This window comes from Dermacentor albipictus, chromosome 4, assembly GCF_038994185.2.
Source record: "Dermacentor albipictus isolate Rhodes 1998 colony chromosome 4, USDA_Dalb.pri_finalv2, whole genome shotgun sequence".
Lineage (NCBI taxonomy): Eukaryota > Metazoa > Arthropoda > Arachnida > Ixodida > Ixodidae > Dermacentor > Dermacentor albipictus.
Window position 1 is genome coordinate 13,127,818 of NC_091824.1, and position 15,173 is coordinate 13,142,990.

A 15,173-nucleotide genomic window follows, 5' to 3' on the forward strand; every position below is an offset into this window, starting at 1 on the left:
TGCCATGTGTGCCTACTAAAAAGGCACATTGTCAAGGGCTTTTCATGCATTGCTGAGCTGCTGACACATCTAACGAAATCTGATGTTGAGCTCCAGTGGGAAATGCCGCAGGCCGACGCATTTCAAGAACTCAAACGATGCATGCAGTCGGCACCAGTACTTGCGCACTTCGATGAGGATGCTGATACAGAAATCCACACTGACGCCACTAGCCTAGCCTCGGTGCCGTCCTAGTCCAGAGGAAAGACGGACTTGAACGGGTGATAGCTTATGCTTGTCGGCTAGTGTCAAAAGCGGAAGGCAATTATTCTATGACCAAAGAGGAATGCCTCGTCATCATTTGGGCTACAGGAAAATTCCGCCCGTACCTATATAGCAGGCCGTTCGAAGTCGTCACTGGCCATCACACATTGTGTTGGCTAGTGAAATTAAAGGACCGTTCAGGACGCCTGACGTGGTAATCGTCAAGTCTAGACGAAAACACTCTGATGCTGACTGCCTATCACGCGTTCCCAGTGACCCGCCGCCGTAAGATGAAGAGGATGACGATGCCTTCCTTGGAATAATAAGCGTGGAAGACTTCACTGAACAGCAACGATCAGCCCCGGAGCTAAAAAGCCTTACTGAGTATTTGGAAGGGAAGATCGATGTTGTCCCAAGCACATTTAGGTGATGACTGTCTTCGTTCTCACTTCAAAACAACCTACTCGTAAGGAAGAACTCACCAGTCCTTGCCAAAGACCACCTTGTTGTTACCTCAGCATTATCCAGAAATACTGCATGCCCTACATGACGATCCGACCACTTGGCACCTCGGATTCTCCCAGACGCTATCGAGGATACAGGAAAGGTATTACTGACTGCACCTGACTGCCTGCATCGTTCTTTACATCAAGACAAGCTGAGACTGTCAGCGATGCATGACACCACCAACGATGCCAGTGAAATTACTACAGCTGATTGAGCCTCCTTGCCGATTATTTCAGCAGATCGGGATGGATTTGTTGGGACCCTTTCTGATGTCAACATCCGGAAATAAGGATCATCGTGGCGACGGACTACCTCACCCACTTTGCTGGAATGAAAGCTCTGCCAAAAGCCAGCACAGTCAAAGTGGCGCAATCCTTCATCGAGAACATCCTGCTGCGACATGGTGCCCCAGAGGTCCTCATCACCAACAGAGGAACGGCCTTTACAGCAGAGCTCACCCAATTCATGCTGCAATACAGCCAGACAAGCCACGGGAGGACAACTACCTACTACCAGCAGATGAATTCTCTTATGGAGCACCTGAACAAGACCCTCGCTGACATGCTAGCAATGTACGTCGACGTCGAGCACAAGATATGGGATGCGGTCCTGCCATATGTGACCTTCGCTTATAACACGGCAATGCAAGACACCACTCAAATGATGCCGTCCAAGCTGGTTTACGGATAGAACCTGATGACTACTCTTGACGCCATGCTGCCTACTCTTGACGCCATGCTTTTTGAAGACTTTCAACATGATTTTGGAAAGCACTGTTCCATGGTAACAGCCTTCCCGAGTCAAAAAGTAATTATTGTAGATGCATTCAGGTGTAAACATATGGCTCTAGGCATATACATAGATTTTTCTAAGGCTTTTGATTTAATTAATCATTCTATCCCTTTTAAGAAACTAGAAAAGTATGGTGTGTGTGGAACCACCCACTTGCTTCTTAAATCTATCCAACAGGTCACAGTTTGTAGGTAACAGTAAAGCGAAATCTTCAAGGAAGCCTGTTATCACTGGTGTGCTGGCAAGGAAGCATTTTGGGGCCACTTTCATCTTTGATTTACAGAAATGACTTCATGCACTGCACATATAACGCTACATTTGTTTAGTTTGCTGATGACACAACCATTTTTATTACAGCCAATTTGGAATCAGATATAGAAATAAAGGATAACAAGACGCTGTCTGATTTAGAATGCTGGGCCGTGATGAACTGTTAAAAAATCAACCCTAAGAAAACGGGAGTAATTTTGTACATGCCTAGAGGTAAAACGTTGACCACTAATATGAATTTGCGGGTGGGTTGTCAGCAGTTAGAAATGGTAGATTCTGTTAATACCTTTGGAATACACTTTTCAAAGCACCCTACCTGGAATAAGCATGTTGATTACCTCCAATCCAAATCGTCATCAGCCATTGGTGTCATTGCACATATGCGATGCATTATCCCTACTAAGGTGAAGGTAATGCTGTATATGCTCTGGTAGTATCTATCATGCAGTACTGCATCCTGATGTGGGGCACAACTGATGCGACAAATCCGCACAAGCTACCTTTGCTACAGAAAAGAGTCATGCATTACATCGCTTATGTACATTATACTTACTCCACAGAACCCCTTTTTCCTAAATATGAAAATCTTCCTGTGTATTGTTTTTACAATTATAGGTTGATGTTGTATTGTAAAGGTTTTGTTAAATTTGGTATTGATGATGCAGTTCACCTTGCAAGACTACGAGTCAGACCAGATATAAAGAGCTATGGTTGGTACCCACCGCCAGAACTTCCCATGACGAACAATCCTTGTCTTACACACTACCTTTGCTGCTAAACATATTAAACTGACAAGATTTTGATCTTTCATGTAACCAAAACTGTGTTATCAAATGATTTTGCCAGCTTATTTATATGAAGGATATGCCTTCCATTTTTTACTGTTCTTGTTCACTGCTGTTGTTCATGTTGATTATTGTACTACCATTTTGCTTGTGTGATTATTTGACGTTTTGTTACTTTCATTCTGTATTACTTGTTACTCATAACACTTGCCCACTTTGAAATTCTCATGTATGACTGGCCGTCATTTTGCTGTTCTGCCAACTTGTAAGGAAGCAGGACCTCGTCAAGCTGTTCAAGCTTTTAGTCCCATACTCCTTCTTTTCAAAGGAAATAAATATGATTGATTGATTGAATCTAGGCCGTGAAATGTCCAAATGTCAAACCCGCCAAACCCCCAAATGTCCAGAGCCAGAAAAAATAAAAAACTTACCTCGAATGTAGGCTGAACAAAAAAGTTAGGACAGCGTTCACAAAATGAAAACAGCATTTATTTAATATGAACACGCCGAGCTCACTCTATGTTATCATCGCTGCTAGTCTCATCATTATAGCCTAGACCACACACACACTCTTATGGACGAGCACAAGCTCGTGTAAGCATGCCCATGCATGTGCAGACAGTGCGGCACAGCTAGCACGCATCAAAATGCGGCGCGATCTCGCTGAACAGCTCCTCTCTGTTATCGCGTGCTTATGCTCTTTATCGCTGTCATCTTCCCATTGCGGCGCCCACAAAAAGCGTCCCCCATTGCACCCTCCAATGATGGTTGTTTTCTCATCGATGCTGAAGTCTTGCCCAGCTAGAACATTTGATGATGCCTCGGTGGCTAGCACAACTTTTCATTTGAAGGCGGCATTATATTGGTATTGCCTGTTTGGTGCCATTACGATAACGCCGCACTATGGCCCATGCCGCATGCCAATACGACACAGGTCAAAATAGCAACGTTGCTCGTGTACTTTAGTTGGCTACTGGCATGGCTAATAGTGGCTGGGATACTGACTTTTATATATGGCGCTAGCTATGCACCATATTTATCATTTTTGATTGCAAACTGGTGCATTTTTAAAAATCCTTGAATCTAAGCTGACCCTAGTATTTGATATATGATTATTTGAAAAAAAAAATAACTGTCAGCTTAAATTCAAATAAATACAGTATACAGTCGCACCCACTTATAATGATAACGGTTTTAACAATATATCGGTTATAAAAATGAAAGGTTGCTGCACCGTCAACTTTTGTATGTTTTCTATGAAGAATTAACCCGCTTATACAATGTCCCCATGCCACATTATCGCTTATAACGATAAAGTCTGGCTGCTGGGCGTCCGTAATGGAATGCGAAATCCTAGAAAAAAGAAAAGTGAAATTCGAGCTGCTTCAAGATCACCCACCACCCCAACTGCCACCGCGCGCTTCTCTTCATGAGAGATACACACCAGTCTCTCCTATCACCCTTCCACCCCTCTGAACACGAATGGACTGCACCCATAACTCTGCCCCGCGTTGCCCTTTGAAACACGAATGGGCCGCTTCAACTGCATTGACAATTCTGCCAGTGCTGCTCCCGGATTGCCCACTCGGCCCTCACAGTAGGTTCTTTATTCTGTGTTCCTCATTCTGCGCAAGTCTGCTAACGGATCAAGTCGCTCATGTTCGTCTTTGTTCATTGTGTTGAAGTCGTTCCTAGCCACGTTGTTTCTCAGCCTCATTCGACTTGCCACCGAGATGGAAGATGGCTGATCCGCCCGCTGATCATTGGAAATGCACGTCGTTGCCAGTGAAAAGAAAGCATGCTGCTAAATATTTGGAAGTGAAGTGCTTCTAACCGATGAGGTGATCATTGCGAATGTGCTTGCATCAGATAGCGACAGTGATGGCCACGATGGCAGCGCTGATGGGGTAGGGCAGGCTGCCTCAACATTGTCCCCGCGGGAGGTCCTGTAGATGATACAGTTCCTCATGGGCTTGTTTCCATGAGGACCTTGCGCTTCAGTATGTGGAGCACCTGGATGCCTTGGAGAAGGATGTCGGCAAGCTTCGCGTAAAGAAAGCAAGGCTGACGGACATGCGGTTTTCTTGTGCAAGCCAATGGGAAGTACATGGCGTGATGCTTGTAGCGATCTCGCTCCAGCGTTTCTCCTCGATTTCTCAAGCTGAGATACTGCCGTGGCAAATTTCCAGCGTTCTTTAAAAGGTGCCTTTTGGGGCCATCAAAGCTATGCCTCGGCGGAGCTCGTATGTCACCTGCCGCCCGTGACCCTTCTTTGCAGTTGGTATAGCAGTGCCATTCTTGAACGCCGACAGCCACGGCTTGTTAATACCACGTGATCAGAGCGCACAGGAAGCAGAGTTAAACAGTTAAACAAATCAACACAAACGGAAGCCGGATGGAGGAAGGTGGTGGGGACAAGAAGTACCTCCTCGCCATTGTAGTTTTCTCGGAAAAGCTATGCCATCACACATTTTGATTTTTTTTCATGTAACCTGGTTATAACAATTATTGGTTATAATAAACGAGCTTTCGTTGCACTTGAACATTGTTATAAGTGGGTTTGACTGTATGTATATAGTGTTGTGTTGTCGTCATTGCATAGAATAACACACCGTCAAATGCGTGGCTTCAAAAGGTTGGCTATTTTTTAGGCAAACCTGTGTCCAGCAAAACAAGCGACACTCAAAGCACCACGATGGTGGCGAGCGCAGTCAGCAATTGTCAAAATCTGACCGCGAGCCAAGCAAGTCGGCTTTTATGCATCACTCGTCGAATCTTCCGGCACTTGTGTCTTCCAGAGAGTACTATGCAATTCGTGTTGCGCATACAATCTGATTACACAAAGGTCAGCGAGAACACACACACACTCATTATATCGAACACGAATATATCAAATTATGGCGTATATTGAACACTTTCTATATCGCCTGAAAAATCGCATGCATTTTTTATTTTTTATTTTGAATGGGGTCGGACGTAAAATGAATATATCGAACTCTGCCTGCCACCCCAGACCACATGTGCTCTGTTGACAGGCGGTGAGCTTTCCCGCAACGTCCTCGAAGATAGCGGTGGCATGATGGGCGTTCCTGATGGCTGCGCAGTATAGCTGCACACATCAATCACCGCCATTTGAACATAGCGGTGTACGCGCACGGCGGCTTGGGTAGTTTGGCACCGTCAAGGATGCATTGCATTTGAACGCACTGACTCCTCCTCAATGCCGCGCTCTGCACCTGCCGTGCCTCACAAGGAATGGCGGTTTGCATCTGCAAAGACGCGCAACAGTGCGTGCTCAGTGGGCTCACTCATAGATGCCTTGGCAGACGCCACTTAATACTTTGCTATTGACAGTGTTTCAAAATGCTTCGATTCACAGATGTGGAGATTGCAGCAGAAGTAGTGGCCAAACGAAAACGCTGCCTAGGTTGATCCCGCAAGTGCTGATGTTGCCCCTCTCCCTACTTCAACTGCTTTGGCCCTTCTATGCCGCTACTGTGGCGCAATAGAAGGCACGGGCCTATCACTTGTGGATCGTTTAGACTATGTTGATAACTCCATGTTTAAACATGTGGCTGCCAATAAAAAGCACGCTGCAATGCTTCAGTACTTTCAGCCAAATAAATAAATACTGTACTTTGTGTGAAGCTTCAAGTGAGTATTTACTGTGCCACGATTGGGGGGCGATCGAAATCGAAGCGATCAGAGCGCACATTCGGTTGCGCTATGTGCGATTGACCTTAAAGACCACGCTGACTTCGCAGGGCTGACGAAGTCGATGCGGCGTGCGGCATCGCAGTCGGTGGTGACGAAGTCGGTGCGGCGTGGGCCAATTGCAAGCGGCACAACCAAACGCGCACTCCGAACGGTTCCCGATTGCGCCCTTGGTTCATTGATTGATTTGCAGAAGTTTTTTACGCGTTTTTTACATGATTTCATATATTGAATTCTAGCTTTATCGAACTATTTCGCGATCACTGCGCTGTTCGATATATCAAGGTTCGACTGTGTGTGTGTGTGTGTGTGTGTATATATATATATATGCGCATACAGTTGTACTCATTTATAACGAACTTGATAGTTCTGCAAAAAGTGACTGATGTATCAGTAGTTTGTTATATGTGGACTCACCCTTCAATACATGAAAAATTTGACGACACTGAAGCTGGCGGCGGCAGTTACTATTCCACACCACTTGGGTCCAAAAATCTTATCTTTAGTATGTTATTTTTTGGTCCTGGCACTTTAACGCATTTAGCTGAAAGTTTCCATGAAAAACATTATCTAAAGAATGAAATGCGGTGTCGTAGCTTGTTGAAAATGGTGCCCTCTGCCATTTCGAAACAACGAGTACAGCCGCTGCGAGTTTTTCTTCTAGACGTTGGTATATGGTTTACTATCAGCGGGACAGGTATGGATCCTGATTATGATAGTAAAGCATTATAGTTGGCTGGAAGCGGAAACTGCTGTGGCATGCCGTCATTTTGCAAAGGTCTTGCCGTTACAGCTCAAACGCAAGCCGCACTCATGGCGAGAAGTACGAAGTTTGTTTCCTATGTCACTCCAGTCAAAAAATTATTAGGTTTGAAAAGTAGCACACTATTGCAATGTTTATCGACAACAATATAAATGAAGCATCGACAAATGACGATCTCCCGGTAGTGGAGTAGTAACATCCACTGACTGTAAACAAGAATGCTGCTATCATGACTGATGCGGTCCCGCATGGAGAACTGCGAAAAAACTAAAATGCCACCATTGTGGCCTCCTCGAAAGCATGGGTGCATGTTAATGCGGAGGTAAAAGTGAGTGATCTTCCTCGTGGCTTCGAATATCCATGCTTGGCACTCGGTGATCTCGGTAGTCTTATCTTCGTTGCTGTTAGAGCTGCCGGATTAGAGTGGGGTGGCGCACTGCCGTGCGCCCAGTTCGGTCGCAATTCTGCGCTTTGGAACTTTGCATGTGCCCGCCTTTTATCATGACCGGTTTTGAAATGTCCATTGTAAAAGTACATCGCTGCTGAAAATTGTTGTTATATATGGACTCACTTTCAATAGGTAGGGCAGGAAAATTGTAACCTGTAAATTGTTATACCTAGGATCGTTGTAAGTTGGTTCGACTGTGTGTGTGTGTGTGTAGATAGATAGATAGATACAATGAGCTTTTCTTTTCAATAAAAATAAGTCCACCTTTGCAATTTATTGTTATTTTTCTGTATCTGAGTACAATGCATGTTCTGATTATTTTTGTCTTTAGCATTACATTGCGCTGCACAGGCATACCTGGGTCATTGGAAATTGCTGGAAGAGGCCTGCAGTGGACACAAGATATGCTGATGATGAATGTCATTAACCTTGCATGTGTAATGTGTGTGTTAGGCACCGTATACATATTTAAATTTAAAAAGTGTTTGCACAGACAACTTTTTTAGGCTGTAACTCTCATGATGGCTCAGGTGGTGAAGTCAGTGACGAACCTGGAGGACAAAGGGCGAGTGTCGCACAGCATTCTCCTCTTTGGTCACGGAGATGGAGGGGGCGGCCCCACAGAGGCCATGCTGCGACGTCAGTCAAGACTACAAGACGTCAGCGGGCTTCCCAAGTGAGATTTTATCTTTTCCTTTTCACTAATTATAGCTGATGTGGGTCAGCAATGCCTCCTTGTTGGGTTCATTTGTACCAGGGATTACTGAATCGTTGTTGCAGGCAGATGTGCCAAATTTTGTATTAACCCTTTCTGTTTACAGAGGGAGAGTGAGTCTAGGTGAGTAGTATTATTCGTAAAATCGAGAAGGGAGTTGCTAAACAGAAAAAGATATGCCTACTGCCATTTCATACCAAACATTTATGTACTTTTAAATGGTATATAATGAAGATATTGCGGTCACTGGTTAAGTCCAGGTGAAAAAACACTCGGAGACGTTTTAGGACTCATAGGGGTTCCTTGATCACACTTAGAGTGTGATCAAGGAACTTATAGGAGTCCATAGTGTGATCAAGGAATGCTTACAGGTCCCGAAACATCCCTGCATTTTTTTCACCATGACTTGGTCAATGACCGCAATTTCTTCATCATCATGTCACCTGACCAGAAAAACTTTCATCGAACTTTTGATTACAATAAATGTTATATACAGTAGAATCTCGATGATAGAATCCAATTCAAATTTCGGGATGATAAAAATGTTCAAAAGCCCTGACCCAAATTTATTAGCTTAATTTCGAATGTTGCGAACTGCTTTACGCAAAACGGTGTACAATACAAACAGTCGAGCTGCCGTGCCATCCCTAGTGAAAAGGTCCCGGTGAAAGAACTCGAAAGAAACTCGAGATTTCACACCAACGAAAGAAACTTGAGGTAACTGGACAGGTCATGAAACGGATAATTTTAGTTGAGTATGGTTCACGTGCCGCTCCACTCATATTTCACGCACTGAGGCACTTCAGAGAACTGTGTAGATTTCGCATTTGATAACCATGTCTTGCCGAGACGTGAGCGATGTGTCACCAGCTCGGCTGCAAAACCATCAAGAAGCCAAGTAGATGTGCCTTCATGCTGTGATCACTCGACTTTGTAAGCGGAGTGAGGGAACCGATTTTAGTTTCGATCTTAGTCGAGAGTGAACTCGAGAAATAAGCACTTGCATGGGCACAGCATTTATGTGAGACAGCAGCTGTTGAAAGCAGCAGTGACGTAGTGGCCGCCATTTTTCAGTCAGTCTTCGTGGTGTGTAAAGTCGCAGTGGGTGTCGTTGAGTATCAGGATCAATCAGAGCTGCATGACCACCCTGCTGTGCCTATACTTGTAGCAGGGTCATGGCTATGTATTTTCTGTTGAAGAATGTAACTGCTAAAACAACATATGTTCGCTGGTATGCCATTCATTGTACCATGTACCTCGCAGTTGTTTTGCATTAAGCATCCCTTGATGTAAGATTGAGATATCAGTGCCTGGGACATTTAATCAGAGCTGTTTTCATTGATCTTAGTAAAGTATGCAAATAATGGATAGCTTCCAGTGTTTAAGCAACTTCCAGGTGTGAGCTCGCTTTCTGTCCGTTACCATGGCAACGAAAGTGGCACGAACTCGTGCACATTCAAACTTTATTCCACTTCTAGTGTAATGGTTGCCACCTTGCATACGTCAATGCACTTGTGGTGTCTTGAATATTTTATGGTGTTCACCCGACTACTGGTTTTATTATGGCCGGTTCAAGATGGAGTGTCTCTTACAGTTAGAGAGCCTAGCCTTTACTCTAGGATACAAAACTCTGCAAAAGGTTTGCGAGCAGTGCCTCCTGTTTGCAGGATCACACTGTCTACACCGGATACCTTCTTCTCAGTCCTGGAATCTGAGTCTCGCAGTCTCTGCCGGTGGGCAGGCGAACTGTTTTTGGAGCTTCACAATGCGACGTACACTACGCATGCACGGACCAAGCAGCTCAACCGCATGTGTGAGCAGGCACTGAGAGATGCAGAGATGATCTGTTCCGTGGTGTTTGCACTTGCACCAGACGTGGCACCGTACCCAAGTCAGGAATTTGAAGCCTGCTGGAAGGATGTGCTCTTAAACCAGTTTCACGATGTCTTACCGGGAAGCTGCATAGCCGAGGTGAGAAAAGATGCTGAAAGGATCAATAGAGAAGTGCTCAACCGGGCGGGACAGTTAAGCGATGGCGCTCTGGAGAAGCTTTTTGGTGAGTGCAAGCACTTGTACAAATCTATTCATATTGTAATCATGTCACAACATGATTATTACCATAGTCTGTATCCTTGCATGCACCCTCTCAAAAAATGTTAGAGATAAATGCACCATGTGTAGAATTCAGTATAAGAACTGGGACTTCGCCATCAAACTTCATTGTAGTTTGCAGTAAAAATGGAAGCTAGTATCTATTTGTTTGTGCATTGCTACTGCTTCTTTTTTTAAAAATTGATAGCCTTCAAACACATCTAGCACACTGCCACTTTTGTGCGTTAGCATGTCCACTTAAGTGTCTTAATGCAGTAGCATGTACTTTCTAAGAGGTTTCCAGATGACCACAGTGTGTATGAACTTTCAGCCACAAAGGCAAGAAATGTGGACTAGTGCGGCACTTTGCTGCTAAGAAAGGAAGTTACAATAATTTCGCATGCATAACTCCTTGGCCCTTTCCCACCATAGCACATTACTTTCAGCTTAGGGGAAGGGGAACCAAGGGGTTTGATTTTTGTTAGTCACAATACATGAGGCCAACAGAGAATGAAACCAAGGAAAGCATAGAGTAAATACTTGCTTAATTTAAACGTAGAAATAATATAGGGAAATGAAAGTGGGCAAAAGAACAATTTGCCACGGGTGGGATTTGAACCCACGTTTTCACATTATATGTGCGATGCTCTTACCAATCGAGCCGTCATGGCACCATTTTCTCATTCATTCTTTTAGGTGCTGTATATGCGTATTATAGATATAGCCCTGGAAATGTTAGCCAGTATCACAACTCACAGTGGGATGGCCATGAGTGGTGGTGCTGGGTAACATGCCCAGGGCTAGATCTAGTACTACACAAATAACTTGCCTTAATCAACCCTCCTGTTCGTGTTCATTTCTAGCAATACGTACACAGACTGAGAAGCTTGTTGATCTTTGATAATAAATGCTTGTTTATAGCTGTTGCTAGGTGTCCCGATTTCCATTCAGTGTACAGTTGGACCAACTTATAACAACATTCAAGTGCCAAGAAAACTTCGTTAGTATCACTGATAATTATTATAACCAGGTTGCACAAAATAAAATACAAGGGACAAACATTGAAACATCTTAAATTGAAAGAAGTACAGTTGAGCCCACTTATAGCATAATCAGTTTTAACAGTACTAAGATTTTTTTTTTGGTAGCTGTGTGATTTTTTTTTCTTTGAAGTGTTCCATTTGTAGCTATGTGACGGAGGGGGTGGCATGGAGCAGAGGTAGTACATCGGGCTTCTAATCTGAAGGTTGTAGGTTTCGAACCCTCCTCCAGTGCACTACATCTCCAGGCTTGAAGCGGTGCCTGACATTGGCAAAAATGCCAAGAGCCAGTGGGGCTGTACTGGTCCGGGTGCAACCAAATTAGGAAGGCCTACTAAGCTTCAACCAAGACACTCCCTCACCAGAACAGGAATTGGCCTCCCTGGTGCAGTATTCGGCCACTACCTTCCTCATGACTCCTACAATTAACCCATAGTCCTCAGTCCTCAGCAGCTGCGGAGCACCTGACCAGGGTGGCAGTCAGACCTGCGAAGCGGAAGAGGGTGCTTAGAATCTCTGGACCCGGACAGGCTACCACGAGAAACTGAACCTGGCGATGTTCAACACACGAACCCTCTCGAGTGAAGCTAGCTTAGCAGGACTCTGAGGAATTATCAGGCATTGCATGTCATATTATTGGCCTTTGTGTAGTTAGAAGAACTGGGGAGGCCAATACAGTGCTGATCAATGGCCACATCCTCTGCTTCAGAGGACTTCCAGATAAGAGACAATATGCAGTAGGATTCCTAATCCAAAAGGACCATAGTGGCCAACATTGACGAACTCTACAGCATTAATGAGAGGGTAGCAGTAGTCATAATAAAGCTAAATAGAAGGTATAGAATAAAGGTAGTACAAGCCTACGCTCGAACCTCCAGTCAGGATAATGAAGAAATAAAAGTTTTATGAAGATGTTGAATTAGCAACGAGAAAAGTGCAAACTGAGTATACTGTAGTCTTGGGTGACTTCCATGCAAAAGAGGGAAAAAATCAGGCTAGTGAACAAGCTGTTGGAAACTATGTCATCGACTCTAGGAACACTAGAGGAGAGATGTTAGAATTCGTGGAAAGGAATAAGCTCTGAACAATGAATAGCTTCTTCAGCAAGCGTAACAACAGGAAGTGGACCTGGAAAAGCTCTACTGGAGAAACAAGAAATGAAATAGATTTCATACTCTCCACCGATCCCAGCATAGTGCTGAATATAGAAGTGTTAGGTAAAGTGCACTGATCATAGGTTAGTGAGTGCTAGGATTCACCTCAATTTGAAGAGAGAAGCAGTAAAATTGGTCAAGAAGAAACGGGCCAATGTATAGGCAGTAAGGGTAAAAGCAGGCAAATTCAGGCTGGTACTTGCCAACAAATATGCAGCCTTAAAACAGAGAGATGAAGATGACATAGTGGTAATGAACGAAACCATAACTAGGCTGGCTTCAGAAGCATCAACTGAAATGGGAGGCAAGGCACCAAGACAACCAGTAGGCAAGCTCTCCCAAGTAGCAGAGGACCTAATAAAGAAACGACAAAGAATGAAAGTGTCCAACTCAAGAGATAAGATAGAATCTGCGGAACTGTCAAAACTGATCAACAAGGTGAAAATAAGGGATATTTGAAATTATAATGTGAGAAAGACTGAAGAAGCTGTAAAAAATGGACACAGCCTGAAATCAGTGAGAAGGAAACTTGGCATCGGGCAAACCAAGATGTATGCACTGAAAGATAAGCAGGCTAATATTTATGTATTTAATATACCTTACAGGTCCCTTGACAGGGCATTGAGTAAAGGGGGGGTAACAAAAGGGCAAAATGTCTCGACAGAGTACAAACATCTGAAAGGTTGGTTCATATAATTAGCTATCTCTTGTATTTTTATCTGGAGTGCCTTAATGCTTAATTTAGGTCTGAACATCGTCAAAAAGTGATTTTTTGGTAACTTCAGAAGTAAATTTCTAGAAAAGCACGATTTCCTAGCTGAACATTATTTTTAGCATAAACTATAGCAACAGGAAAAAATTTTAAATATTGGAGCTGGAACATCAACGGTGCTTATGGAAAAAATTTGTCAGAACGCACAATTTCTTGCTTTTTAATTGAGCCAAATAAATGCGGCAAATTAATAAATGCATACACTTATGACGTCATGTGAAAGAACCAAGGGAGTAGAATATTCTAAAATAAAATTTGTCCTTGTACCTAGTTTCACTCTTGAGTTTTAGAAATTTGCCTCCAATCAACATTTGCTCCTTTGGGAAAACTTCAAAGTACTCTTACGTCACCCAAAATATTTGTTTCGTGAGAAATACTTTGGTGAAAATTCATTCCCAATATAGCGAACTAGTCAAACTTTTTTCCAAGAGAATCGACGATGGTCGCACTTAGGGTCTGGGATGTTTCGCATGAAATGACCCACATGCGAAACACAAGATACGGTGCTGTGTGCACAACTGTGCGCCCCAAGATTGTGCATCAAAAGCAAAAGTACTGATGGAAATAATGATACTTAAAAGATGTCACATATCGTATTTGCAGAGTTCTGCTGCGCCCCCAATTAGGATGCGCAGTTATTTATTTATTTATTTAAAATACCTTACAGGCCCCTTGACAGCGCATTGAGTAAGGGGGGTAACAAAAGTGCAAAGTGTCTCGACAGAGTATAAAAATACGGCTCAAATTTGCAGTTAACAGAAAGAAACAGAGAGATTGATGATAATGTGCTATGATGACAATATAAATTTGGGCAGGAAGGAGGATAACATGAATAAAAAAATATTGGCTTGCATAATACACATGGCAAAACTGCACACAAGAACTACAAAGTCTACCAATTACAGTGACGACAGTAAAAAGAAAAGAAACTGCAACCAAAGATAGCCAAATATGCGGATTCTAGGCACAGGAACAGTTGTCATTGTTTGAAAGATGCACAAGGGTAGAGCATGATAAAAAAACTCAGGACCTAATTGCGTGCACAGTAAAAACATTTTTCAATAAAAAATGTACTCGGCAACAAAGTGGCATACTGAGAAAAAAAGAAAGCAGAAAAACACGTGCAGTGGTACAAAGAAATGACAGATGTCTTTGGTCTTAAAGCGGTAAAAATAACAGATAAATAAATACTTGGGTGAGGTGCGGGACATGGCTCAAGAAGTAAAAGAAAATTGGAAAAACTAGTGGTAAATTTCTATTGCGAAAAAAGAGAGTGCAGAAGTTGACGGAAACTATCGTGGTCTGATTCGGATGCGATGTTGTCTGGAAGACCATTCCACAAATATATGATGCGAGGAAAAGTAGATGAGTGAAGACATCAGTTGACCCACGTAATTGCTTGAAATTTAAGTGATTATGTAGCCGACATGATGTAATAGAAGGAGCATCAAGGTGAATTTGGAGTGGTCTGTTGCTGTATGCGTATTTGTGAAAAAGGCATAAAAGGGAAATGTCACGGTGAGCACTAAGGGTTTGAAGTAAAAGATTGAGTTCAGTTTGCATTTTGCTGTTATGATTGTCATAATTGCATGAAATGAAATGGGTGGGTCTATTCTGAACCGCTTCAAGCATGGTAATTAAATAATTGTGGCAGGAGGGCCAGATAGATGCGGCGAATTCAAGCTGAGGGCAAACGCAGGCATGATAAGCTAGTTGATGAGCATGAGTGGAACAGCTATGTAAGTAAATATCCTAAAGATTTTGAAGCTTTTGCACATATGGTGGTAATAGAGTGAGACCAGGAGAGGTTGGGTGTGAAATAAATACCAAGGTACTTATAAGATGATGCCTGCGACAGTGGATAATTATTAAGGGTGTA

The 15,173-nt window shown here is 43.3% G+C and overlaps 1 protein-coding gene across 1 annotated transcript in view; it reads left to right on the top strand.

The window, feature by feature from the left end:
* Positions 1-15,173, top strand: part of LOC135917090 (alpha-mannosidase 2C1-like) — a 232,906-nt gene that overhangs the window by 111,786 nt on the left and 105,947 nt on the right. The window contains exons 9-10 of the mRNA XM_065450585.2: positions 8,053-8,198; positions 9,905-10,293. Coding sequence (XP_065306657.2) covers positions 8,053-8,198; positions 9,905-10,293 — 535 coding nt within the window. The remainder of the gene's footprint in view (positions 1-8,052; positions 8,199-9,904; positions 10,294-15,173) is intronic.